This window comes from Chenopodium album, chromosome 1 (assembly GCF_948465745.1).
Source record: "Chenopodium album chromosome 1, dcCheAlbu1.1, whole genome shotgun sequence".
Lineage (NCBI taxonomy): Eukaryota > Viridiplantae > Streptophyta > Magnoliopsida > Caryophyllales > Amaranthaceae > Chenopodium > Chenopodium album.
The window spans coordinates 86,996,741-87,022,594 of record NC_137834.1 but is presented as its reverse complement, the minus strand read 5'-3'; the positions used below and the strand labels follow the sequence as shown (position 1 = coordinate 87,022,594).

The window sequence follows — 25,854 nt, the reverse complement described above, 5'->3', positions numbered from 1 at the left end:
GGGGTGATGGATCGGGTAAGTTATTCTGTAGCAAACGACGGGCAGCCACATGGTGCGAAGTGAAGCAAGCAACCAGCAAGAGAGCTAGGAAAATGATCGTATGAGACATCTTTGTTGATATTCTTTGATTCAAGGATTTAAACAGATGATGAAGGGTTGTTTTTGAGTCGAGGTTAAGTGCTTTTGACTTTTGAATCTGAAAGAGGGTTATATACTTATATAGTGTGCTGGAGAGGGTTGAAATGATGCATTGCATGGTGTTTCTAATCCAAACCTAATACATTCAATCAGGTTTTGCATGTTATTACAAGGGTAATATAGATAGACAAAAAGAGAGTTCACATGTTCTGTATGAAGTTTGACTAACTTATTATGTCAAGGAGGGAAAAATGTTATAGGTGTTGCAAAATTTGCAATTTCTAACATTTTCTGCATATAGTGCCAAGTTTTTTGTAAGAACGGACAGAGAAAGAAAGAGAGGGGGGGGGGGGGGGGGGAGTTATCTCGTAGGTGATTCTAACATCTTGTTTGGTTGTTGATAGGTACTCCGTAATAAATAGTGGTAATGGTAATGCTTTTATGTTGTAAAAAAAAAAAAAAAAAAAAAATCCGCGTTAGCACCCTTGGCCATGGTAATGCTATTTCCTCAAATATTTTATTCAAAATTTTCATTACCACGGTAAAGATGGTATTATGTGGTAATGAAATTTGTGAACAAAAAAACACATTTGGAAAATAAAATTTCTTAGCAAAATTACATAAACAAATCTATTACCATTCCCACAATTAATGACCGCTCACCATGGGTGCAATAAGAGATTGAGAAATTAGTTATTAGTGGCTTAGTGTCAGACTAAGAGTAGGGGGAAGAAATGAGGGGATACAAGATTTTTACGCTGGCACACTTGATGATTATACTCCTTCCGGTTCACAATGTAGGTCGTTTTGGCTGTAGTTTATTAATTCAAAGTTTAGACTACCTTAGGTTTTGGCGAGTGTGTAATACATTTTTATTTTTAAATTCACACAATCTTGTTATAATGTACTAGATGTGAATCAAATCTCAGAAACAGAAACCGAAAACTAGAAAAATATGTAATTCTAATGTTTGCTGTTGTGCTGGTGTCATTAACACAAAGCACACTGCATACAGAGGATTTTACACAATGCACATTACAATTCTGGAGGAGATGTATGAACTGCCATTCGTAAATGGTGAATCTCCTCCTTGGAGCCTGAGTTGCTATCTCTGGCTCTCTGCATGCCGTGGCAATCATCTATGCTGTCCCTGGCTTGAATTAGTTTGTCTCGACGTAGTTACATTTCTCATCCTCTTTAGCATACACGGATACACCCCAAGCTCAAATTTCGAACATCATCTATATTCCATACTACACTTCCCTACTCTGTGTCTAGTCTCGACGTAGTTTGTTCTATGAGAAGTTGAGGACTTATTATAGTGCAGAATAACATAAAAGTAAAACACGCGAGAGTTTAACATGGTTCTATACATTTTATGCATTCTTGGTTAAGTAAAAAGTTCTCTGAACTCATCTAGTGAAGAAGTTACAAAGCCAACTCTAATCCCCCAAAAGTCCTTAGATACTGATAATGAGTTCCAAGATCCTGATAAACTCGAAGAGATACTGATGGAGTGAAATGGGAGTGTGTGTATCAAATTCCAGAGTGCAGAAACCATCGACTCTGAATAGACTCTCTAAGTAGACTATAAGTAGCTATCCTGTAGTAAATGAGGCTTGTGCTGTTTTCATCTAGGAACTAACGCGACATGCCTCTCAGATGGGATGACTGTTCTGCCTTAAATCTTGTTAATTTCATGAAAGGAGTTGATTGTTTGGAGGTAAAGTAGTAATACACCTGATAAGTTATAACATGTACATATACAAGTATATTATCAGTTAGTTGAAAAGAAAATTATATATGTTTTGCAGCTTCTATTAATGTATTGGAAGTAACAGTTCTTACAATGTCATACTAGTAGTCTAGTAGATATGGCTAGTCCAAACAAAGCTAAATTTCTAATACATTATTGAATACAATAATCTAAGTATGAGTCCTGTACTCCTGTGGGAGACCGGCTTATATTATTACATCAGATCAGTTTGATGCTTCTATGAGACGTTTCAGATTCAGGGGTTCATATTGGGAGTACTTGACGGATTCTCTGTTGTAAAGTTAGGTGGTGGAACGGGAAAGCTAGGTGGCACGCTGCCCGGGATACTGGGGAGGGATCCTGTGGGAATCGTAGGGAATGTCGGTCCTGTAGGCGTGGGCAGTGAAGGGATATTAGGAAGGCTGGGGAAGGGGATAATTGGGAAGAAGTGTGGTGGAACAAGTGGTTCCTGAAATGTAGGGAATGTCAATGATCCTGGAGTTTTTCCGAGTGAGGGTGTTGGTAGAGTTGGTAATCCGAGCTGGGAAGACGGATCGAATAGGCTCATTTGTAGCAAATGGCGTGCAGTTGCTTGGCCTGAAGTGAAGCAAGCAATCAGTGAGAGAGCAAGGAAGAAATTTCGCTGTGTAGTGTAAGGCATTTTTGGTGATGTTCTTTGAGCTCAAAATACTAACAGGGAATAAAGATGTTGGTTTCTAATAAGGCAATGCTTAGTGAGATTAACTTGTTGAGTATGAAAGGAGTTTTATATTGTGTTAAAGTGTTCAAATGATGCATTGCATGGTAATTCTAATCCAAACCTAATAGTTTCAAAGTCAAGCTCACAAGTTATCTATGAAGTTTGACTAACTTCTTTTGTTGAAGGGAAAAAAACCAGTTTTGTTCAAGTAGTGTGAGATTTCAAAGTCACAATTGTTGGGAATTAAGAACAACTAGCTAGGTAGATAGGAAGAGAGTCTCGACAAGTGGTTTTATTTTCTTCAAGGGGCTTTTTTCCTATTATTCCATCTTTTCGTGCAGATTTAGTTGTCACATTACTAGTTTAAATTATACTTTGTTGTGTGTTACAATTTTATATTGGACGAAGACATTTTATAAATTCAGAACCTAATTAAGTCAGCTAATTTATAGTTCCTACTAATAAAGAATCTAATACAATGCAGAGACTTGAGAACCCAAAAAGGTTGAACTACTAAATCAAAAAACATTGAAAGTCAGAAGCAATAATCTTCAACATTAAAAAGTTCCTGCACATAAATTTTTAACCAAGATTTAATAATTTTATCAAAACTAGAGTGTATAATAATTTGTAATAGATAAAAGATAATAAAAAGAAAATTGTTACAGAAAAGATAGAGAGAATATATAAAAATTATGAAGAAAAGAAAGAAAGGAAGCTTCTTTAACACAATGGAAATCATATTAATCTCTGCAATTTTTTTTTTTTATATCATTCATATTCATAATAATAGATTGACAATATATAAATGTGATAGCTAGTCAAATATAAAAGGATGGTAAGATGGCTACAGTTTTGAATTTTCGATAAAGCTACTGCTAAATCATCTCCAAAACCTTCACCTTAATCCAAACCACACCTACTGTAAATATAAGTACTGAAAGAAAAATTTCTTATTCGAATTTAGTTTGCAGAGACATTTTGAAGTAATCCCTTAAGGCTCGCTGTTGCTACTGCTGCTTTCAGCTGAATTCTCATTCTGATCACGCAGTTGGCGCAGTTCCTGTGACTTCTGCACCATTCTTCTCATGATCGACGTCTGATAATAAGGTATGTCCTCAGGCGGAGCAGAACCAGAAGCACCATCAGGTATGAGAGCTTGAGTTGAAGCTCTCTGATCAAAAAGTGTCTTACACCTTGAAAGCATAAAAGCTTTTCCTCTCGCTTCAAATTCTGCCCTACTCTTCATCTTCTCTTGTATCGCTTTCAAATCCTTTTGCAATTGTTCACAGAAAGGATCCCTTGCCTCTCCTGAGGCTGTCTGCATCAGATTTGTTTTATCCTGCTCAAGAAATGATACAGCTTCGCTTAGCTCTCCTCGTACTGCCATTGCTTCTGCCTTGACAATGTTTTCTGCTATTCCAATGCGGATTATCTCTCTATCTACCTCTCTCAGCATGTCTTTTGTTGAAACGTCCTCAGCTGGTGGCCGGGGAATTTCAACACAGATGATGTCAGACGTTATGTATAGGTTAGACAGTGGGTCTTTGTAGGAACAATTGACCTCTAACAACCGCGTTGTTGAGGTCTCCTGATCAGCTGGTGGGACTGAGACACACACCAGGAACATCCTCTTTTCTTCCGAGTACAAATCCACCATATGTATCACTCCATGTATCCCATCAGCATCGATACAGCTGCGATACCTGCTGGAGAAGATGCACTTAATTTGAACCCCTGGAGAGACACATCTCACTTTTAATTCCACTTCTTGTGCCTTAACACTAAACAATCCGCCTATGCACTGAGCAAAGGCGTCTTGGATAGTATCAATTGACTCGATATATGAGAAGGTCCCGCCTGAACCATCTGCTATGGCGTGCAGGGCAGTAGCATTGTGGTCATGACCAAGCCCAAATGTGTGTACAGGAACTGCACCAGCTTGTGAAACAGATATTGATGAGTCATTAGTACGGAGGTAAAGCGGGAGAGTTTTGAGGGCGTCAAGGGAATCTGTATATCTTCTGTCTTGACCGTCAGAAAGAAGAATAATACTTGAGACTGGGTTCATTTCACTCCTCTTCTCCAGGATCACCGCGGCTGTCTTCAGTCCTGCAATGATGTTAGTAGAGTCATGGGTGTGCTTGAACTGGATAGTGTTAACTCGCCTTACATCAGTCATCCCACTAAGTTGGGTCAGTTGTTGTTTTGAGTCAACAAATGTGATGATAGACAGCTGGTCTGAAGGGCCAAGGTTGTCGACAACAAACTTTATTGCCTGCTTGGCGAGCCTGATCTTTTCACCACCCATACTGTCACTCACATCTAGAACTGCAATGAGATCGAGTGCGGCATGGTCAACCTGCCTAGGGGCCTGAAGGCCGATGAGGACAGCAAAATTGTCGGATTGTTTGGAGTTGCTTAGTACAAGGTACTGAGGTAAGCCTGTTACTATCATGTTAGCATTGTGAGGGTGTGTTGAGGTTGGAAAGGAGTCGGTGTTGGTGTTGGTGTTGTTGATGGGTGCCTCAGGGGTAGGGGTAGGGGTAGGGGCAGGGAGGGGTTCGCCATCTGCGAAGGAAGTAGGCTCCAAGGTAAGTGGTGAATATGATTGTAACATTTGTATGAAGAGGTCTGTCCAAGTAGCGCGACAAGTAGGGCAAACGCGACAGCCAAGCTTAACCCTGGAAGCAATGCAGCTGATATGGAAATCATGAGAACACTCTGCTGTAAACAAATCCTTGCCTTGCCCTATAACCATCTTTTCAAAGCATATGTCACACAGTTCCTAAGGCATCACAACAACAACATTATAAAATCAATGAGTTGTATATATACATCACCAGTTCACCAAAGATAAAAGAAATTCATTTAAACATAAAAAAGGAACCTGAAAAATACAGGGGTAGATATATACTACAGCATGAATCATGTATTTCTTATAACTTAACTATGTTTGTCAAAAAAAAATTTAAGGTGATAAGTATGTAATACATAAAAATCATATACGAAGTATATTTCTTGAAATCTATAGCTAGTCAACATTTAATTACTAGGGAAAAAACCGATACAAAGTTAGATTCACGTTTACATTTGAAATAAATAGATTATACAATCTGATCATAGAAGTTGAAACATAAAATTTTGATCAAGTTTCAATGATTTAGTACGTACATGTGTTTAAATTTTTATTAATCAATCAAATTATATAATTGAAACAACAAAACAAACTGTTCTTGGAGCAATTTGAAATTCCAAGTTTATCTCATTGATTTACATATTAATTGAATTGACAACTCTATATGACTATATCGAACCTAAAAATATACGTAAATTCATTATGAATGAAAGTGCAACCTACATCAATTGTCAGAATTTGACATGAAAAAAATTATCAAACAAAAGAACATGCACCAAACACACACCAATTTGAGCAAATTCACTCTAGAGTTTGGACTTGGACATGAACAAATCAATAATAATAACAACTCTCTAAAATAACTAATCAGTCAAAATTATTACTCTTAAAGCTTCTCAATTACATGCTTATCATCTTTACATATAACATAAGTACATAAAATATATGAATATGCAGAATTACAACAATCACAACAAAACAAAAAAAAAAAAAAAAAAAAAAAAATGTACACCAAAATGGTGTAAATAAAACATAAAGAAACTGGTTAAGATTAATAAGAACTAATGTATAATAATAAATAAGGAGTAAGTAATTCAGTTTACCTTAGTTTTGGTCTCCATTTTTTTCAAAGCACTCTAAACAAATTTTTCTCCCTAACTAAGATAAATGGACTTAACTCTCTCACTTTTTTTGAGATAGTAGAGAAAAATGTGACTTGGTGTGTTAGATGGCTACAAGCTTGGTGTTTATATAGCTGTCCAAATGCCTTTGGTTTGGTCACTAAGGATTTAGAGCTACTCAGCTACACATATCAATATCTTATTGTTTAATTAAAAGATCAGTCAGATACGGATCACACAATATGTAAAACTCTGGATATTTAGGCATAATCTCATATTTCTAAGTTTTACAAAGATAATCAATAATGATTTTGTCTTTTGACGTCAGTAAATCAATAATGATTTTGTCTTTTGACGTCAGTAAATCAACAATAATTTTATATTTTCACGCGCTGCCAACAAGGTTTTTCAGGATTTTATCAAAAAATCATCTAGAAAGTTCATGAATAATTGATTAGTATGTAACAAGAAATTGATTATGCCTTTTCACGTGAGTAAATCAAGAATGATTTTTGCATTTTCACGCGCGCAACAAAGTTTTCCATGATTTTATCAAAAAGTCATCTAGAAAAGTTCATCAATAATTAATTAGTGTATGAGTAACAAGAAATTGATTAGTATATGAGTTATAAGTAGGGGTGAATATGGTTTGGTTTGGTGCGGTTTGAGTCCAAACCAAACCAAATCGCAAAATACGGTTTGGTAAATTTTTCAAACCAAACCAAACCATATTAGTATTGAAACCAAACCAAACCAAACCGTAATTATTACGGTTTGGTTTGGTTTGGTTTGCGGTATATGATGAGATGATATTTTTTTTTCCAAAAATTGTCAAATAATACTTCACTAATTTATAATAATGTTTAAATAAGTAGCCCAAACGGATTAAATTGTACTACAAAGTTACAATAAAAATATCAAGGGCTAACACATAATAAAAATAATACATAACTATAAAAGATATTCATATGAGTACTACATTATAGTCATTAATTATAGAGTATTGACGGTATAGTTTTTATTTATTTTTCATGGTTTTTTAATTATTCTTTAATTTTTTTTTATATAATATAAAAAAAAAAATTATTGAAAAATTATATAAATATTAAAATACGATTTATTGGTTTACGGTTTGGTTTGGTTTATAATTTTTGCAAAACCAAACCAAACCATAAACCATATTTACAAAAAAATCGAGACCAAATCGTAATTTTATAAACCGTAAACCAAACCAAACCGCTAAAATACGGTTTGATCTGGTTTGGTTACGGTCTAGACCAAACTGTGTACAGCCCTAGTTATAAGAACCCAAAAATTAGTGATTATGTTGATGTCAATATGTAATAATTTGCCTATGCTCATTTCTATTCACCATGATTTCATTAATATAATTATTTTTATTTTTTAGTTTTTATTTTTATTTTTTATTTTTTATTGTTATTAGCACTTCTTTAGTGTAAATTGAACTTGGTAATCCTTATTAACATATTACCAAAACTTATCCTTTTCCAAAGTTATCTTAACTTAGGCCAATTGACCAAATTGGTAAATAAAAAAGACCCTTAGTGACAATTTGGTAAAAAAAAACTTAATCCGACGACAATTTGGTAAAAAAAACCTAACCATATGCGACAATTTGGTAAAAACAATAAACTCCGGCGACATTTAGACCAAAAATTCTATTTTTTCCAACAAACTCTTTAAAAACCATAATTTAATTTGTTTTTGTGATTTTAAATTTATTTTTCCTTTTATAAATTTTGAATACCTATGCCATTTATTTTTCATTTAGCAAAATCTTGATACCAAATTTATTTCCTACCCCTTTTAAAAACATTTCGTTAATAGGAGGTATGAAACTTAAGTGAAAATTGATACTAAACATGTAATTTCTTGAAATTGTTATTTCTATAAAAAAAAGGATTGATAAATAACCACGAAAAACGAACTAAATTAAGTGTTCACGAGTAATTTGTTGGAAATTTTGTATTTTTTGGGTAAAATGTCGCCTGAGATAATTTTATTTACCAAATTGTCGCTCAGGGTTAATTTTTTTACCAAATTGTCGCCAGAATTATTTTTTTTACCAAATTGTCACTAAGGGTCTTTTTTATTTACCAATTTGGTCAATTGACCTCTTAACTTATAACTCTATCTGTTTTTTAACTTTTTGAAGTGTTACAATTAGTCAATTACATACTAATTTTTTAGGTTACACTTCTATATATTTTTTTTGGCAAAATTCTACCTTTTAATACTAGTAATCTGTATATCTCTCTTTCCACTCACCCTCATAACTTTTTTTTTTTCCTTCATATATTTCAATAAATTATTAACTTCGCAGTACAACTTAGGGCATGTTCACATTTACTTAATTTCAGTTCAGTTCAGTTCAGTTCAACTCCAATCAGTTCAGTTCAGCTTAATTCAGTTCAACTCCTAATTTTCCTCTCTCATAAAATATTCATTTCAGCTTAGTTCAGTTCAGTTTAGCTCCAATCAATTCAATTCAGCTCTAATCAGTTCAGCTCCAATCAGTTCAGTTCAGTTTAGCTCTAATCAATTCAGTTCAGTTCAACTCAATTCAGTAAATGTGAACAGACCTTTAATCTAAGTGCTAGTTAAAGTGTAACCTTTATTTAAAAACATAAAGAGGGAGCATCGATCTCTTATATGAACTTATTAGTGTTATTGTTAATGTTTAATTTGTTCACTATGTTTCATGATAATTATTGACTCTGTCAAACTTGACATGCCAATGCATATGTGTTAACGAGTTGTGCCTAGTTAATTTCTCAAGTAAACAAAATTTGTTTTGTTTATAATCGTCTACATGCGTTTTTTTATGTACTAGTTGAGGGGTACATGTGTAATTTCCCCACAAAACAGTAAATGCAAGTTGCAACTAGTATTTGGACAGCTCACCAAAAGTACTGAATAAATGACCTCGCTTTTCAATATATTTACAGAAATGTCACCAGATTAACAAAAATTCGTTTATCTGGCATAAACTTGTATTTATCGATGTTTAACTATCTATATAATCAACAATAATAAAAATTATTTAAAAGTTAATACTGAGTTTTAATACAATTTTTTCCATACACAACATTAATTACAGCTAAAATCGTTTGATTTAGCTTCTTGCGTTCTCCCTATTTCTTCTGCATTGTTCCATAATTTGGTCAGCCTTGATCTGAATTTCCTCAAGAAGTGCGGTATAATCGGGTGAGGCAGGAACAATCTGCCTATCAGAAACCTCCGGCGATAAGCAAAGGGCCTGGATGTCATTGAGGACAGCAGAGGAGCTGGATTGTTCGACTATCATGTTGGCATTGTGAGTGTCTGTTGAGGTGTTGGTGTTGGGTGCAGGGGCAGGGGCAGAGAAGGGTTTGTCGTCGATAAAGAGGTGTGTTCGTGTCCATGTAGCGCGACAAGTAGGGCAAAAGTGAGAGCCATGCTCAACCCTGGAAGCAATGCAGCTTGAATGGAACAAGTGAGAGCATTCTGCTGTAAACAAGCCTTGTCCTACAACCATCTTTCCAAGGCATATGTCACATACTTCCTATTACATCACAATAAAAACATTATATAATTGATTAATGAATAATGAGTTGTTTAATTACAACTATTGTATGACAAATAAGGAATGAGTAATTTAGTTTACCTTGGTTTTGATCTCCATTTTTTCAAATTAAAGCACTTTCTTTGAGATAGTAGAGAAGGATGTGACTTGGTGTGTTAGAACTCTTAGAAGGCTATTACTAAGCTAGCTTGGTGTTTATATAGCTGTCCAAATGCCTTAAAGGTTAAAATGATCTAAAATTATGTTAGTTTTGGAATTTGTGAAGCTTGATTAGTGTTGTTAATGTTTCATTCACTTAATAGTTCCACTTTTATATTTTAAAAATTGACATTTAGAGCTACACATATAAATATATTTTGTTTAATTAAATTATGAGTCAAATATCTGTCAGATACAGATTACAGTATGTAAAACCCTGGCACGAAATCCATATTGATTATAATCTCTCATTTCCAAGTTTTAAAAAGTAAATCAATTATGATTTTGTCTTCTCATGTAAGTAAATCAAGAATGATTTTGTATTTTTTTCACGCGCTGCCAGCACACCTTTCAGGATTTTATCAAAAAGTCATTTAGAAGGTTCATAAATAAGTGATTCATATATAAAACAATTAATTGATTAGTATATCAGTATATGAGTTACAAGTATACTCTCTCCGTCCCTAAATTATATTCATGTTTTCCTCTATTATGCTGATTATATTGATGCCAATATGTTGTATTTCAGTGATTTGCTTAAGTTTATCTCTATTCACCAATAATGCCATCAAGTGAAGTTAACCACAAGTCCACAAGTCATCTTAACCTATGATTTGTTCTAATTTATTAAATTGAACTGAATTGTTTATGAGAGAAGAAAATTATGAACCGAACTGAAATGAAATTAAGCCCGAGAGATTAGGTACCTAGGCAACCAAAAAAACCGGCCCGTGGACAAACCTTCTTGAGCTTGACCGGTCAATTGACTCAATTCAGTCACTATCGACTAAATTCTTACAGACTTGATCAAATTCTCAGGTAATTTATCTGAATTTACGATTTTCCGATTGAATACTATTTTTATAACCCTAATTTTTGTTGCTGTAATTTGGCAATTCCATCTTCTTTGAAATCCGTTTTTCAATTAAATTGTACCAAGAATTTTTGTTCTGGGTCGTAATTCTCAATTTTTTTTGTAAAGAGTGGAAATTTGCAATTAAGGGGGAGAAAATTTAATGTTAAGTTTTCTCAATTTTAGAGAACCAGAAAAATTATGGAAAACAAATTATTTGTAGTTGTAGGAAAAGAGATTGAAGATAGAAAATCAACTCTAAATTGGGCTTTAAAATTTCCAAGAAAGGTTACTTTTTATTTAATTCATGTTCATTTTCCTACCCAAATGATTCTCAAGTAAAATTATATTTGTTCCCTATAATTCTATACTTTGTTGGCAATTTTTGCAATTCAATGACCTAATTAAGCATTTCTCAGACAACTTTTCTTTGAATTTTATTTAAGTTGGACTTGTATGAATTAAATTTTGTGTACCTTACAGATAAAGAAATTGATAATGGGTGCAGCAGCTAACATTAGACATCTGAGGTATGAATACAAATTTGATTCCTTACTTCCACAGTTTTTCGTGTTCTGCGTCGATTTGATTTTTTTCATATGATCATATCTGGTTAGTATGCAAGGATGCTTTTCATAATCTTGGATCCTTTAATCATCTTAAGTTCTTGGTTTAAATGTGTTACCTGTGCTGTTAAGCATCAAGTAGAGGACATTGCAATGATTATATACTAGCAACTAAACATCTTTTATTTGGTTTGTTGGATTGTTTCCTATATATTGTATGCAAAATCTTAATCACTACCTTCATCTACACTAAATGGGGCTTTTGTGGACCGAACAGTCGAATACCACATCATTTTACAGGAGATGTAATGACTATAGCTAGTTCTGCCAATGGTGTCACCATCATCTACTATGTGCATATTGACTAGATCAACTAAATAAAAAAATGATTACAAGTTCATAGTTAAATATTTAACTTACTAAGTTCTGTGACTTGGCAACTTGATCATCTTTCAAGTTCATTCATTCGAGTTGAATTTTACCAAGTTCTTGTCTTCTGGTTATGGGTGAAAACAAATTATATGTAGCAGTTGGAAATGAGATTGAAGAAGCAACATCAATCCTAGATTGGGCAATAATGTTTAAAAGAGGGTAGATCTGTGTAATTCATGTTCATGTGCCTGTCCAAAATATCCGTCAACCAATAAGTAATTGCGATTACCCTTTTTGTGGTGGTTGATATCTTAGGTTTGCTGTTTGCAGAATCATTAGTTTGTATATTCCTACATTCCAATTTTACTTTTGCTTTTGTTTTTGCTTAGATTTTTTATTTCTAAATGATCAAATTTTTCAAAAAAAAGAAAAAGAAAAAAAGAATTTGAATCATGCTAATCACCCTAATTTAAATTATTGCAGATGGTTTTCGAGCACCTTCATGGGCTGTCAGAGATGGAGCACTCAAAGAACAGGAAAGAAAGGTGGACAAAATGTTAGATGATTGTATTAAGAGGTGTGCCAGAAATGACGTATGATCTCATTATCCCCTTTTCTTATGGCACAATTTATATCTCATATAAATTCATAATCCTTTAAGATAGCACAAAGTAGAAGTTGAATTATTATACTCTCAAGATTCAAAACTTTAGAATAAGGAATGAGCCAAACGAAAATTGTTTTTGATTTTGAAAGTACTCGTGTAGATATGTCCAAACAACCTTGGAATTTCTGTATAAACAGTTTCAAGGAAACAACAGAAGTTATTGTCTAAAGCTTGGCCAAACAATCTCTTTCTTTGGTGTATATGTGAGTCTTGTTTAAAAATCAAAGGTTTCAATGTTGATATGTTATGTGAGTGGCTCTTTCCATCCACCTTAAGCAATTGCATTTATGGGCTCTCTTCCACAGTCTCACCCCCTTCTCTTCATTCATATCTCAATCTATCATTTTTGTGGTCCTTTTGGGCAGGTTCTGTTTGAAAATATAATTTTCGAGAAGGAATCAGTAACTGATGGAATTTTAGAACTCATATCTAAGCTAGGGATACGGAAATTGGTGATGGGTGCAGGAGCGAACAACATCTATTTGAGGTGTAGATACAGATTATGCTTTGCTTTTCCGTGTTTTTTTTTTTTTTTTTTTTTTTTCCTGATATGCTTTCTATGTTACGGTCTTGATTTAATTGTAACAACTAATGATAATAGTGACCACGTTATATTCACTATGCTGTGACAAGAACTACATGTTTTGACACAATTACAATTCAATGATTCAACCTATAGACTGAAATGTATTTTTTTGTTGCCTTAATATTGCAGGAGAAGTGCAAGCCTTCCCTCAAGAAAGTCTAATTACGTGCTCCAACATGCTCCTGGTTTCTGTCATATCTTCTTTGTAAGCAATGGTCTTCTGATCTGTATGAGGTATATATATGCTACGAAGAAAATTTCCGTGGTTGATAGCTGTGTAATTTCCATATCACCTAAACTGTTGCTATATTAGGAGATGCCTTTATTTTGTACTCTGAAGTCTGAACATCTTAAAATAGCATACTTGACTATCAATTATGGATTGGGGGAGTATGATAGAAACATGCTTGTTCATTGTGTGTTCAATGTAAAGCTTTTGAAGTGATTTGGAACATAAGTGTTGCTTAGCTGGTAGATTAGTGTCCTTACGAATTATTTGGTTGAAGATGCATGGCTAGATACCAGATAAGACTGGCAGTCTGCGGTAGTGCGGTAGCAACCATGTACCTTTACCCCTGAATAATAGGATATCTTCTAATGAAAGAAAATGCAATTTGTGAGAAAATAATATTGAATGGAAGAGGAGTTGCAACATAAATGTAGGGAATTGGAAGAGGAGTTGCAGAAGTACAGGAAACGACGAGATGATGTGAAAATGGAGTTGCAGAAGTACAAGAATCAATTTGATGAAGTGAATATGGAGTCTGATGATTCCCAGGAAGCATCAAGATCAAATATTCCTGCAATTTCCTGTGAGTTCTCACAATTAGATCTTGTGGAAGCTACTAAGTTCTTTGATCCATCATTGAGAATTTGGAAAGGATATAATGGTAATGTGTACAAAGGCTTCCTACATGACTGTGAATTGGCAATACAGACACCTATACCTTATAGGTTGCAGAATATTACAGAGTTTAAACAAGAGGTAAGAATATTCATCAAGAGTTATATGTCTATATCTGTCATACTTCATCTTATGGACTTAAGAACATACCCTTTTTTTTCTTTTAAAGAGAGTAGGTGTATAATTTCCATAATGTAGATAGTATGGGCCTATGGTTACTCCATTTTTTGTAGTTTATTTGTTCCTGACTATTTCAGTCATACAAAATTAATTTAATGTTTGATGCAATGTAAATTTAAAAAATTTATTTTTTTAATTGTAACTTGCTTCTGTTTGCATCAATTGTACTTAGTAGGTTGATTTTTTAAGCAAGCTACATCATCCAAACGTGGTGAAACTCATTGGTGCCTGCCTAGATCCCTTGGCTCTCATCTATGAGCATCTTCCCAATGGAAGTCTTGAAGACCGACTTAATTGCAAGGGCAATACTCCCCCCTTACCATGGCAAACAAGAATCAGTATAGCAACTGAGATATGCTCAGTGCTTAACTTCCTCCATTCCATCCAACCTTGCAGCATTATACTCGGTAATGTAAACCCAAATAATATACTTCTTGATGCCAATTTTAGATGTAAGCTCAGTGTATTTGGCCATATCATCCCAAACAATAGGCAGACTCTTACAACTGATGAACAGAGCGATTCTTACACAGATCCTGATTTTCAAGGAGAACATCTTTCACCTAAATCTGATGTATATTCTTTTGGAATTATATTGTTGTGCTTATTAACTGGAAGACCTGCCTTGAGGATAGTGGAGGAGGTTCAGCATACTCTAGAGAATGGTCGTCTCTATAGCATCCTGGATTCGTCTGCTGGTGACTGGCCGATCACACAAGCAAATCACCTGGCTTACATGGCTTGGAAGTGCTGTCATGTTAAAGCAAAATGCCGACCAGACCTTGATTCAGAGACATGGAGTGTTCTGAAAGAAATGATGATGCCATGTAAAAGCTCATCTAACCCTCCTGGTGACAAAGTACCCTCTTATTTCATTTGCCCCATTTCTCAGGTTCGTTTACCTTGGATCAAACCTTGTATCATAAGTTCATGTTTTTTAATCTTCTTTTTGTTTTTCTATTAACTTTATTTTACTTGTAGATATCCTATGACTTTATCTGAATTAGCTACTTGAATGTAGGAAATAATGTGGGATCCACATATTGCTGCTGATGGATCTGCATACGAAGCAGATGCTGTTAGACGGTGGTTTGATGGTGGTCATGATACTTCACCAATGACTAATCTTAAACTTGATGACCAAAAACTTATTCCTAACCGAGCTCTACGATCTGCAATTCAGGATTGGCTTCAGCAGCACCAACAGTTATTCATCTGACCTACTTTAGCTTGCCAATTCTCCTTTACTAAAATCAGGCATTGTTTGAATTATGTACAGCATGGATGTGATTTGAGGGTTCTTAAGTAGATATGTTTTTTTTATCATTATATTGTGTAGCAATCAAAGGCATATCTTTTGCTTGCAGGGTGTAGCAATCATGTGTATGATGACTTGTTCAACTTTGTTAATAAATTATTTCAGTTTGCTCATAATAAGAATCTCCCTGAACTTGGATTGGGTATATGGAAGAATCTAAGAGCTCATAAATTAATATAATCAAATTTAGTTTGTAAAAGCCAATTTTGTTCCATAAATTAAATTTCAGTTGTTAGAAATCAAGAACTTTACTGCTTACTGTAGTTATTAGCGGCGGATCCATATAGTATTAATTTCACCGGTTCACATATGAAGTAGAGTATGCAGCTGGTTATTGTGTTGTAGGGTGTGGTGAAAGTGGGTCCGGCAATGGTGGCGGCTGGTTAGGGAGTTAGTCCAGTCTATATGCATCATATCTCTGTAATATAAATTACATTTGTCATTTTTACATGAGATTTGATGACTGATTCTGTCAACGGAGTCACTATCCACGAAATGCATATAGACTAGATCAAAGTAGTCCAGTTTTTGTTGAAGTAGTAATAGTATTCGTTGTAATAATCTCGATTAATATTTTAATACACTAATTAAATTCTATGACTTTGACAACTTAATTGCTCTTCTATTAAGTTTATTTCAGTTGAATTTTATTAATTTCTTGTCTTCTAATTATGGATGATCATAACAAGCTATATGTGGCAGTTGGGAAAGAAGAGGGTGATGATAGAAAATCAGTTCTAAACTGGGCTTTAAAGTTTTGGAATGGGGAGACCATTTGTGCTGTTCATGTTCATGTGCCTACCCAAAAGACTCGCCAACAAACAAGTAATTATAAAATCATTCATTTGTAACTTTTAACTTTTCGATTTGATGTTTCTTTTTTTCAATTATTTGCTTGGATTTTCATTTTTCTTGATGATCCAATTTGAATGTAGGATATGGTTTTCGATCTCCTTTAAAGACAGTCAGAGGAGTGGAGGTCAATCAAGAGTTGGAAAGACTAAAGGTCGAAGAAATGTTAGATGATTCTCTTAATATGTTTGCCCTTAAGCAGGTATGATCTTTTTATACCCAAGTTTATCTCTCGGATCATAACAGCACCAGGTAGAAGTTGAATAGTCGTAGTCTCGTAGATACATAACACTATAATAAAGAATGAGCGAAATAATACAAGTATGAAATTTCTTTAATCCTTTTGGCAGGTTCCGGCTGAAAAAATAATTATCGAGAAGGAGTCTGTAACTGATGGGATTTTGGAACTCATATCTCAGTTAGGGATACAAAAACTGGTTATGGGTGCAGGAGCCAACAGCAGATTTTTGAGGTTCTGACACAAATTTTGCTAAGCACTTTCACATTTTGTATTCTGTTTTGATGTCTACTTACTTTTAAAGGAATGGAGTAACAAGTAACAACTTATGATATTATTGGCCAAATACGAGGCATTATTTTGAGAAGAGGCAAATTTTATGTTTAATATGTTTTGGCACACATGCAACTCAATCTATTGACTAAAATGTCCTGTTTTGTTGCCCTGATATTGCAGGATAAAACCAAAACCCACCTCAGAAAAGTCTAATGAAGTCCTTAACAAGGCTCCTGATTTCTGTCACATCTGGTTTGTATACAAAAGTCGTCTAATATATACGAGGTATATTTTACTACTTGGAAAATAATTTTACAATGTGTTCATAGTCTTACAGATTCAGTGTTACTTGAAATTGATGATTTTGTGTGTACTAGCTTTAAATCTTTTCAATTGTTTTGTTGGTATGGTGTCATAATTACTGTACAAGGTGATTATTGAGAATTTTGCAGAAAAGGTTTAGAATAGTTTGTTTGTGTACATATAAAATAAGCCTAACATTGTATTCTCTCGAACTGGAATCAGTTGTCACATTATTTGAACCTGTCAGAATTAGGGATATATGTGACATGATTAACAAAGTTTAGAGCAACAACATGGCTTTTCCTCTTCTTAATGAGATCAATATTAGTGATTGCAAGATACTGATTTCAACACGTTGATACAGGGAAGCCATGAGGCAACTGAATCAGCATCTGGTAGAAAATCAGTTGAACAGACTGAGTTATTTAGAACAATTTATCGATTTACCATCAGCTGAATCATCACCGTTGTCTCAAAACATGCATCATGATTCGTCGCCTGCTACTGTACTGGTAGGCATTCAGCCCCTGTTTCTATTACTAAAGATAGTCATCAACGGCGGAGGACATAAAATTTTGGTGGGTAAAGGGATAAAGGATTCAAATATTTTGTGCGGGAAGTTAAAAGTTGATTTTTCTTAAGGATTTTTCAACAATAATCCTAAGTTAACTCAAGTATTAAGTATTCATTTCTACTTGAAATTCTATTAAACCAACTGAATCTTTGCTTTTCAGCAGAAAAATATCATAGACAATGATTCATATGATCAACTTCAGCAACCCTTAGCACAAGCTGAAAAAGTTAGACAAGAAGAAGCTTGTGAAGATTCGGAGAGACGGCAGAAAGCTGAGAGCGAGGCCATGAAGGCAATTCACAGTGTAAGTTTCAAATATATTCTATTCCATTGAAACAATGAATAACTATTTTGTTGGTTTGAATACCAGAGATTCTATAAGTTTTGTTTTGTTTATCATGGGGAGATCAAAATTGAAAACTCAATAGATTCTCTCAAAGCTAGCATTTTATACAGTCAGAGACACTAACAAAAGCCAAGATTATGTCATTATGATTTGTCTAAATTTGTGTGTGTCATCCTTGAAGAAATTCCCTTTTTTAGAGGCATTGAGCATGAAAATGACCCTATCACATTCACATAATATGTCAATCAAACAGCTTACTTTGTTTGTAAAGCAGTTTGGTGAAGACTAAGTGGAATTTATTTTTTCCCCCTCTTTTTTTCTTTCTTTCACTGCATTAAAGATTTTTATTTTTAATTATCGACTTATATGTACGCAGTTGAAAGCTTCTGATGAAAAGCTAAATAAGATGAAGGGGAAAATAAACGATCTACAGCTCAAGATACATAAAGGTTTAAAGGTGCTTTACCAAGCAGCAGCAGCTGGTGAGTTCTTATCAATTGAAATTGAGGATGAGGATGAGGAAGAAGAGAAAATGCTCTTCACGGAATATTTGCAGAAGAACAAGAAGCAATGTGATAAAGTGATAATGGATTTTGATGATACTCTTGATGTATACCTATCTGCGGATGATGATTCTGCTGAAGTAGTTCAAGTGTTGGAGGAACAAGTTTCCCAGGAACCATCTAGTTCAAATGTTCCTATGTTTTCCTGTGAGTTCTCCCAGTTAGATATCAGAGAAGCTACTATGTTCTTTGATCCATCATTGATAATTCATGAGGGAGACAATGGCATTGTATACAAAGGTTGCCTGCATAACACTGAAGTCGCGATAAAGGTACTTAAACCTGATAGCTTGCAGGGTAATGCAGAGTTCAAACATGAGGTGAGAAATTTAACTACACTTTATTTGTAATCTTGCATTTTAAACAAGAGATATTTTGTTCTGATGATCATTAACTGTAAAATCATATTGTTTTTGGAGAGTTTAGATTATAGAAGAATTTTTGGAGAAACTACTTTGTATGAAACTATTATTGTATGTATGTAGTGAATAGATTGTAAGCATAGTAATATTAGCAATCACTTTTGAACTGTTGCATACCTCGTTTGCATAATTTGAACTTTGCTTGTAGGTTGATGTATTAAGCAAGTTGCGCCATCCAAACCTGGTGAGTCTCATTGGTGCATGCCATGACTCCTTGGCTCTCATCTATCAGTATCTTCCCAATGGAAATCTTGAAGACCGACTGAATTGCAAAGACAACACTCCCCCGTTACCATGGCAAACAAGAATTCAGATAGTCATTGAATTGTGCTCAGCCCTTAACTTCCTGCATTCTATCCAACCTTGCAGCATTATACACAGTGATTTAAAACCAAAAAATATACTTCTGGACGCCAATTTCAGCTGCAAGCTCAGTGGGTTCAGTTTCTGCCATATTATCTCTAACAACAAGCAGACTCTCACAACTGATGAATTAATGGGAACTTCTTACATAGACCCTGAGTCTCTAGATGATGGACTTCTTTCCCTTAAATCTGATGTATATTCTTTTGGAATTATATTGCTGCGCTTATTAACTGGAAGACCTGCCCTGAATATAGTGAAAGAGGTTCAACATGCTCTGGAGAATGATTATCTCCATAGCATATTAGATCCTGCTGCTGGTGACTGGCCGGTTGTACGAGCTCAACAACTTGCTCATATGGCTTTGAAAAGTTGTGACATAAAAGAAAAAGACCATCCAAATCTTGGTTCGGAGATTTGGAGAGTGCTTAACCCAGTGATAACTTCAACTGAGAACTTTTCTAGTCCTCTGCAGCCTGTCAGTGGAGATCAAATACCATCCTATTTCATTTGTCCCATTTTTCAGGTTTGTATTTTCCGTAGCTTGAAGATATATATGTAGCATAAGCCTATGGTCTACCCTTTAAATTTTTCCCAACTCGCTTTGACACATTTGTCAGATATCTTTCATTGAATGAGCTTAACTTGATCATGTAGGATATAATGCGGGATCCACATTTTGCTGCTGATGGATTTACATATGAAGCAGATGCTGTAAGAGGGTGGTTTGAGAGTGGTAGTAATACTTCACCAATGACTAATCTAAAACTCAGTAATCATAATCTTACTCCTAATCGTGCTCTGCGATCTGCAATTCAGGAGTGGCTACTACAGCACCATCTTGTTTAGGTTATCTCACTCATGTTGTCTACCCCATAAAAGTTTGTTTCTGATGTTTTGTAGGTAATTGTTCACTACATTGTATAGTAATTCAAGGCATTTTTTTAAAGGTAAGTAAAAGAAACATTAGGACGCTTACACAAGAGGGGAAATCCTGATCACCTGTTGTATAGTTATTGGTGGCTTATTTGCTTCCTGCAAGAAATCATTTGTATGTTGATATTTTTTTTTTAAGGAAATCCTAATGTATAGTAATTGGTGGCTTATAATTTGTTTCCTGTAACAATTCGTTTGTATTAATGATTTGTAATGTTTTTGGTCTAAATGAGCATGCATAATGACAAACTAAGCAACACAAGCTTGAATTTAGCAAACTTAATTGCAAAAGAACCTGCAGAAATGTTGATCCTTCAAAGCTAAGTGGTACTCGATCAACTAGGAGTCTAGGATCGCGGCTCTTTATAATACTCCTTAAGATTTAATTTGTACTGCTACTACTTATTAGAATACCTTTAATCATAACTAGTTTTGTGCCCCGTGCGATGCCCGGGTTGTTTATGGAATTTTAAGATAAAATTATATAATAATTCAATTTAATTGATTGAAAATAGAATTCTAAATTAACTATTTTTTTCTACAAAGTCTATCTATATTTATCAACGTGGTACAACACTTGGCGAAAAGTTAAAATGCTATACGATGTTGTCTTGTGGCCTAATTATGAGTTTATTATTTGGTATTCTATCGAAAATAAAACTCTAAACTAACCATCTTATCATAAAATTCTATCCTAATTTGATTGAAAAAAGAATTTTTAACTAACTTTTTTATCTTATGAATCTATTTAAATCTATCCAATGTGGCGCAACACTTGGCGAAAAGTTAGAATGCCAAATGTCACAATTTCATGACCTGGCTAAAAGTTTAGCTTTATATATTATTTATATGATAATTATATTGTGGCTCTTTTATAATAGGTTTTTTTTTTTTTTTTGGGTTTTGGTTTTGTGTGTGTGTGTGTTTTGTAAAAAATCACACATGTAAGGGACTTGAAATTGTAAATGACCATATTGTAACACGATATAATGTATACTTTAATTATTTTCCTAGGGAGATTTATTTTTGTTATTGTAACTACATAGAGGTTGCTATATATACTCGGGTGTACCGTACATTTATGAATATTTGTTCTCATTTTGAAGGTTGTTTTTCATTTTATCATCAATTGAAGAGTTGTCAAAAGCTAACCCGACCTGAAATACCGATCCTAACCGACCTATTAACCGACCCGTCTGAACTCGAAAAATGGTGACCCGAACTCGACCTAACCCGACTTGAAACCAACCCTAGACCCGAGTTGACCCGAGCATTGAGACCCAAACCCGAACATTAACTGACCTAGAGACGACCCGACCCGAATGTAACCTGTAAATTATTGACCTGAATCGAACCCGATCTGAACCGAAATTGACCCAAACCCGTTTTAACCCGTTAAAACCAAAATTCAACTCGACATGTTCCTAACCCGACCTGCTACAAACCCGACTCGAATTTTTACCCAACCTGTTACAAACCCGACCAGAATCAACCCGACTTGTTATTGACCAGACCCACATTCAACCCGACTTGTTATTAAATCAATATGTATAGGTCGTTATCTCATGTTGGTATTGGAACGAAAATTGAATCGATCCCAACTCTATTCCTTCAATATTTCACTTTGAATTATTGACCCGACCCGAGATGACCCGACTCACACTAGCCCGACTTGAACCCGAGAATGACCCAACTTGGAAATGACCCGACTTGATTATAACTCACAAATTATTGACTTGAATCGAACCCGACTTGAACCCGAGAATGACCCGACCTGATTATAACCCGTAAATAATTGACTTTGAACCGAACGTGACTCGAACCCGAGAACGACCCTAACTCGTTTAAACCCATAAAGACCCGAATGTAACCCGACCTTTTATTAACCCAACCTAAACCCCACCCAAACCCGATAAGATGTATGACCCGACGTGACCTGACTCAAACATGATCCAACCCGAATCCGACCCACATATGTTATGACATTAACCCGTATTGATTCGATCCGAGATGACCCGACTCACACTAACCCAAATAAAACCTGACCCGTTTACCCGAATTGACAGCTCTAAATTGAACCATCCAATTTGCCTTTAAACGACCAATTTACCGGTTTAAAATTTGCAACGATTTCATTAACTCAAGCCTACCACGAACATTTATTAAAACATATAATGATCATAAATGGTTCCAAACGGCATTATATAACCTCGAGATGTATCTCATATAATTTCAAGATTTTTCGACATCGGGTCCCGAAACCTCCAAAATTTCTCAAAAACCGTGGATATTAGCCTTCAATTTTGGAATTTTTTGACTTTTTTTCGCCCAAAAATAAAAATTTCCAAAATGTTTACCATGGTCCCTAATACCCTTCGTGAGTCCAATTGGGTGGGGTGGAACCATTCAATTTGTCTTTAAACGACAAATTTACCGATTTACAACTTGCACCGATTTCATTAATTCAAGCCTAGCACGAACATATAAGAAAACGTATAATGATCATATATGGTTCCAAACGACATTATATGATGACCCCGAGATATATCCCCTAAAATCTTAATGCTTTTTTACACCGAGCCATGAAACATTCGAAATTTCTCAAAAAGCGTGGATATTAGTCTGCAATTTTAATGTTTTGAATTTATTTCGCCCATAAATAAAAATTTCCGAAATGTTTACCATGGTCCCTAATACCCTCCGGGAGTCCAATTGGGTGGGCGGAACCATCCAATTTTGCCTTTAAACAACCAATTTACCGGTTTACAACTTGCACCGATTTCATTAACTCAAGCCGACCACAAACACTAATGACAACAAATAATGATCATATATGGTTCCAAACGGCATTATATGACCCCGAGATATATCCCTTAGAATTTCAAAACTTTTTGACACTGGACCCTAAAACCTCAAAAATTTCTCAAAAAGTGTGGATATTAACCTTCAATTTTGGATTTTTCTAACATTTTTTCACCTCCGAAATGTTTACCATAGTCCCTAATACCCTCCGGTAGTTCAATTGGATGGGTGGAACCATCCAATTTGCCTTTAAACGGCAAATTTACCGATTTACAACTTGCACCGAATTCATTAATTATTCAAGCCTACCACGAACATATAAGAAAACGTATAATGATCATATATATATGGTTCCAAACGAAATTATATGACCCCGAGATCTATTCCATAAAATCTCAATGCTTTTCGACACCGTGCCCCAAAAGATTCGAAATTTCTCAAAAAGCATGGATATTAGCCTTCAATTTTGAATTTTTTGACTTTTTTCACCCGGAAATAAAAATTGCTGAAATGTTTACCATGGTCCCTAATACCCTCCGGAAGTCCAATTGGGTGGGTGGAACCATCCAATTTACCGGTTTACAACTTCATCGATTTCATTAACTCAAACCTAACATTTGATCATATATAGTTCCAAACGGCATTAAATGACCTTGAGATGTATTCCTTAAACTCTCAAGGATTTTCGACAACGGGCCCCGAAACCTCCAAAAATTCTCAAAAATCGTGGATATTAGTCTTCAATTTTGGAATTTTTTGACTTTTTATTTCGCCCGAAAATAAAAATTGCCGAAATATTTACCATGGTTCCTAATACCCTCCGGGAGTCCAATTGGGTGGGCGGAACCATCCAATTTGTCTTTAAACGACGAATTTACCAGTTTAAAACTTGCACCGATTTCATTAACCCAAGCTACCATGAACATTTATGACAACAAATAATGAACATATATGGTTCTAAATGGCATTATATGACCCCGATATATATCCCCTAAAATTTCAAAACTTTTCGACACTAGACCCTGTAACCTCCAAAATTTCTCAAAAATTGTGGATATTAGCATTCAATTTTGGAAAATTTTGACTTTTTTTAGTCCGAAAATAAAAATTGCCGAAATGTTTACCATGGTCCCTAATACCCACAAGGAGTCCAATTGGGTGGAAAATTTTGCCAACAACAACTTTTTAAATGACCACTTTTGAGAACAACTACCATTTAAAATTTTCTTTTTAAAAAACTACCACAAAGTCACAAAAACTTTGAGTAGCACTACCACGTTTTATTTTCCGCGATGAATTTTCGGTTGAGAAAGCCTAGTTTATAAAATTTCAATCAATTGTGGTATAGAAAACAAGAGATTTCAATAGTAAAACACAATTATAGGTCAATTATCTTTAATTTTGCATTACATTTATTTAATTTCTCAATTAAATCTTAAAATTAGGGTTTTTGGTCAAAAAAATTGAATTAAGGGCTTTACGAAATTGGGGGATTTTAGGCAATTGAAGTGTGTAATCCAATTAAGGGTTAATGTAGTGCAATATTATCATTTAATTAGGGTTTTTGATGGAAATTTTATAAAATATGCCCAAAAAACGGATATTCTTGCCGAAAACAATAAATGTTGTAGTGCTACTCAAATTTTTTGTGTTTTTGTGGTAGTTTTTTCAAAAGAAAATTTTAAATGGTAGTTGTTATCAAAAGTGGTCATTTAAATGGTAGTTATTCACAAAATTTCCAATTAGGTGGGTGGAATCATCTAATTTTCCTTTAAACGTACAGCCAATTTACCAATTTACAACTTGCACCGATTTCGTTAATTCAAGCCTACCACGAACATATATGAAAACATATAATGATCATATATGGTTCCAAACGACATTATATGACCCCGAGATGTATCCCCTAAAATGTCAAGCCTTTTTGACACCAAGCCCCGAAACCTCCAAAATTTCTCAAAAAGCGTGGATATTAGCCTTCAATTTTTGAATTTTTTGAATTTTTTTTTTTTGCTCGGAAATAAAAATTGTCGAAATGTTTACCATGGTCCCTAATACCCTTCGGGAATCCAATTGGGTGTGTGGAACCATCCAATTTGCCTTTAAAAGACCAATTTACCGGTTTATAACTTGCACCGATTTCATTAACCCAAGCCTACCACGAACATTTATGACATCATATAATGATCATTTATGGTTCCAAACGACATTATATGACCCCAAGATGTATCCCCTAAAATCTCATTTCTTTTCGACACCGGGCCCCGAAACCTTCAAAATTTCTCAAAAAACATGGATATTAGCCTTCAATTTTGGAATTCTTCAACTTTTTTCGCTCGGAATTAAAATGTTTACTATGGTCCCTAATAACCTTCAGGAGTCCAATTGGGTGGTGGAACCATCCAATTTGCCTTTAAACGACCAAATAACCAGTTTATTATAACTTGCACCGATTTCATTAACTCAAGCCTACCACTAACATTTATGACAACAAATAATGAACATATATGGTTCCAAACGGCATTATATGACCCCGAGATGTATCCCATATAATTTCAAAACTTTTTTATACCGGACCCTGAAACCTCCAAAATTT

The 25,854-nt window shown here is 34.6% G+C and overlaps 3 protein-coding genes and 1 pseudogene across 4 annotated transcripts; 3 read left to right on the top strand and 1 right to left on the bottom strand.

Annotated features, from left to right (window-relative positions):
- Positions 1-3,360: 3,360 nt before the first annotated feature.
- LOC145638118 (E3 ubiquitin-protein ligase WAV3-like) lies at positions 3,361-5,355 on the bottom strand. The gene has a single exon (XM_081689078.1). The coding sequence runs from the start codon at positions 5,353-5,355 to the stop codon at positions 3,589-3,591; it is 1,767 nt and encodes a 588-aa protein (XP_081545204.1). The 3' UTR covers positions 3,361-3,588.
- Positions 5,356-12,011: 6,656 nt separating this feature from the next.
- Positions 12,012-14,579, top strand: LOC145560583 (U-box domain-containing protein 33-like). Of its 2 annotated transcripts, XM_081621797.1 has the most exons (6): positions 12,012-12,203; positions 12,412-12,521; positions 12,961-13,082; positions 13,311-13,415; positions 13,845-13,993; positions 14,438-14,579. In XM_081621797.1, exons 2-6 carry the CDS (start codon positions 12,483-12,485, stop codon positions 14,443-14,445), a joined length of 423 nt encoding a protein of 140 aa, XP_081477923.1. In that variant the 5' UTR covers positions 12,012-12,203; positions 12,412-12,482; the 3' UTR covers positions 14,446-14,579. The 2 variants fall into 2 exon arrangements, with proteins under 2 accessions (XP_081477923.1, XP_081477922.1); XM_081621796.1 differs by having other exon boundaries at positions 13,845-14,572.
- A 7-nt stretch (positions 14,580-14,586) lies between these two features.
- On the top strand, positions 14,587-15,267 carry LOC145638109 (U-box domain-containing protein 33 pseudogene; annotated as a pseudogene).
- LOC145624851 (U-box domain-containing protein 33-like) lies at positions 15,020-20,654 on the top strand. The gene is made up of 12 exons (XM_081677938.1): positions 15,020-15,157; positions 15,287-15,471; positions 16,286-16,408; positions 16,519-16,637; positions 16,786-16,907; positions 17,130-17,234; positions 17,617-17,764; positions 17,990-18,130; positions 18,549-19,055; positions 19,306-20,046; positions 20,178-20,369; positions 20,424-20,654. The coding sequence occupies exons 2-11, from the start codon at positions 15,402-15,404 to the stop codon at positions 20,367-20,369; spliced, it is 2,268 nt and encodes a 755-aa protein (XP_081534064.1). The 5' UTR covers positions 15,020-15,157; positions 15,287-15,401; the 3' UTR covers positions 20,424-20,654.
- Positions 20,655-25,854: the final 5,200 nt, after the last annotated feature.

Excerpts from the sequence above, each read along its gene's own strand:
- LOC145638118 (XM_081689078.1), bottom strand. The coding sequence starts at position 5,355 with ATGGTTATAGGGCAAGGCAAGGATTTGTTTACAGCAGAGTGTTCTCAT.
- LOC145560583 (XM_081621796.1), top strand. The coding sequence starts at position 12,483 with ATGTTAGATGATTGTATTAAGAGGTGTGCCAGAAATGAC. Across the intron at positions 13,083-13,310 it reads GCGAACAACATCTATTTGAG|GAGAAGTGCAAGCCTTCCCT; the intron begins GTGTAGATACAG and ends TTAATATTGCAG. Across the intron at positions 13,416-13,844 it reads GGTCTTCTGATCTGTATGAG|GGAATTGGAAGAGGAGTTGC; the intron begins GTATATATATGC and ends ACATAAATGTAG.
- LOC145624851 (XM_081677938.1), top strand. The coding sequence starts at position 15,402 with ATGACCAAAAACTTATTCCTAACCGAGCTCTACGATCTGCAATTCAGG. Across the intron at positions 16,409-16,518 it reads AAAGACTCGCCAACAAACAA|GATATGGTTTTCGATCTCCT; the intron begins GTAATTATAAAA and ends ATTTGAATGTAG. Across the intron at positions 18,131-18,548 it reads CCATGAAGGCAATTCACAGT|TTGAAAGCTTCTGATGAAAA; the intron begins GTAAGTTTCAAA and ends ATATGTACGCAG.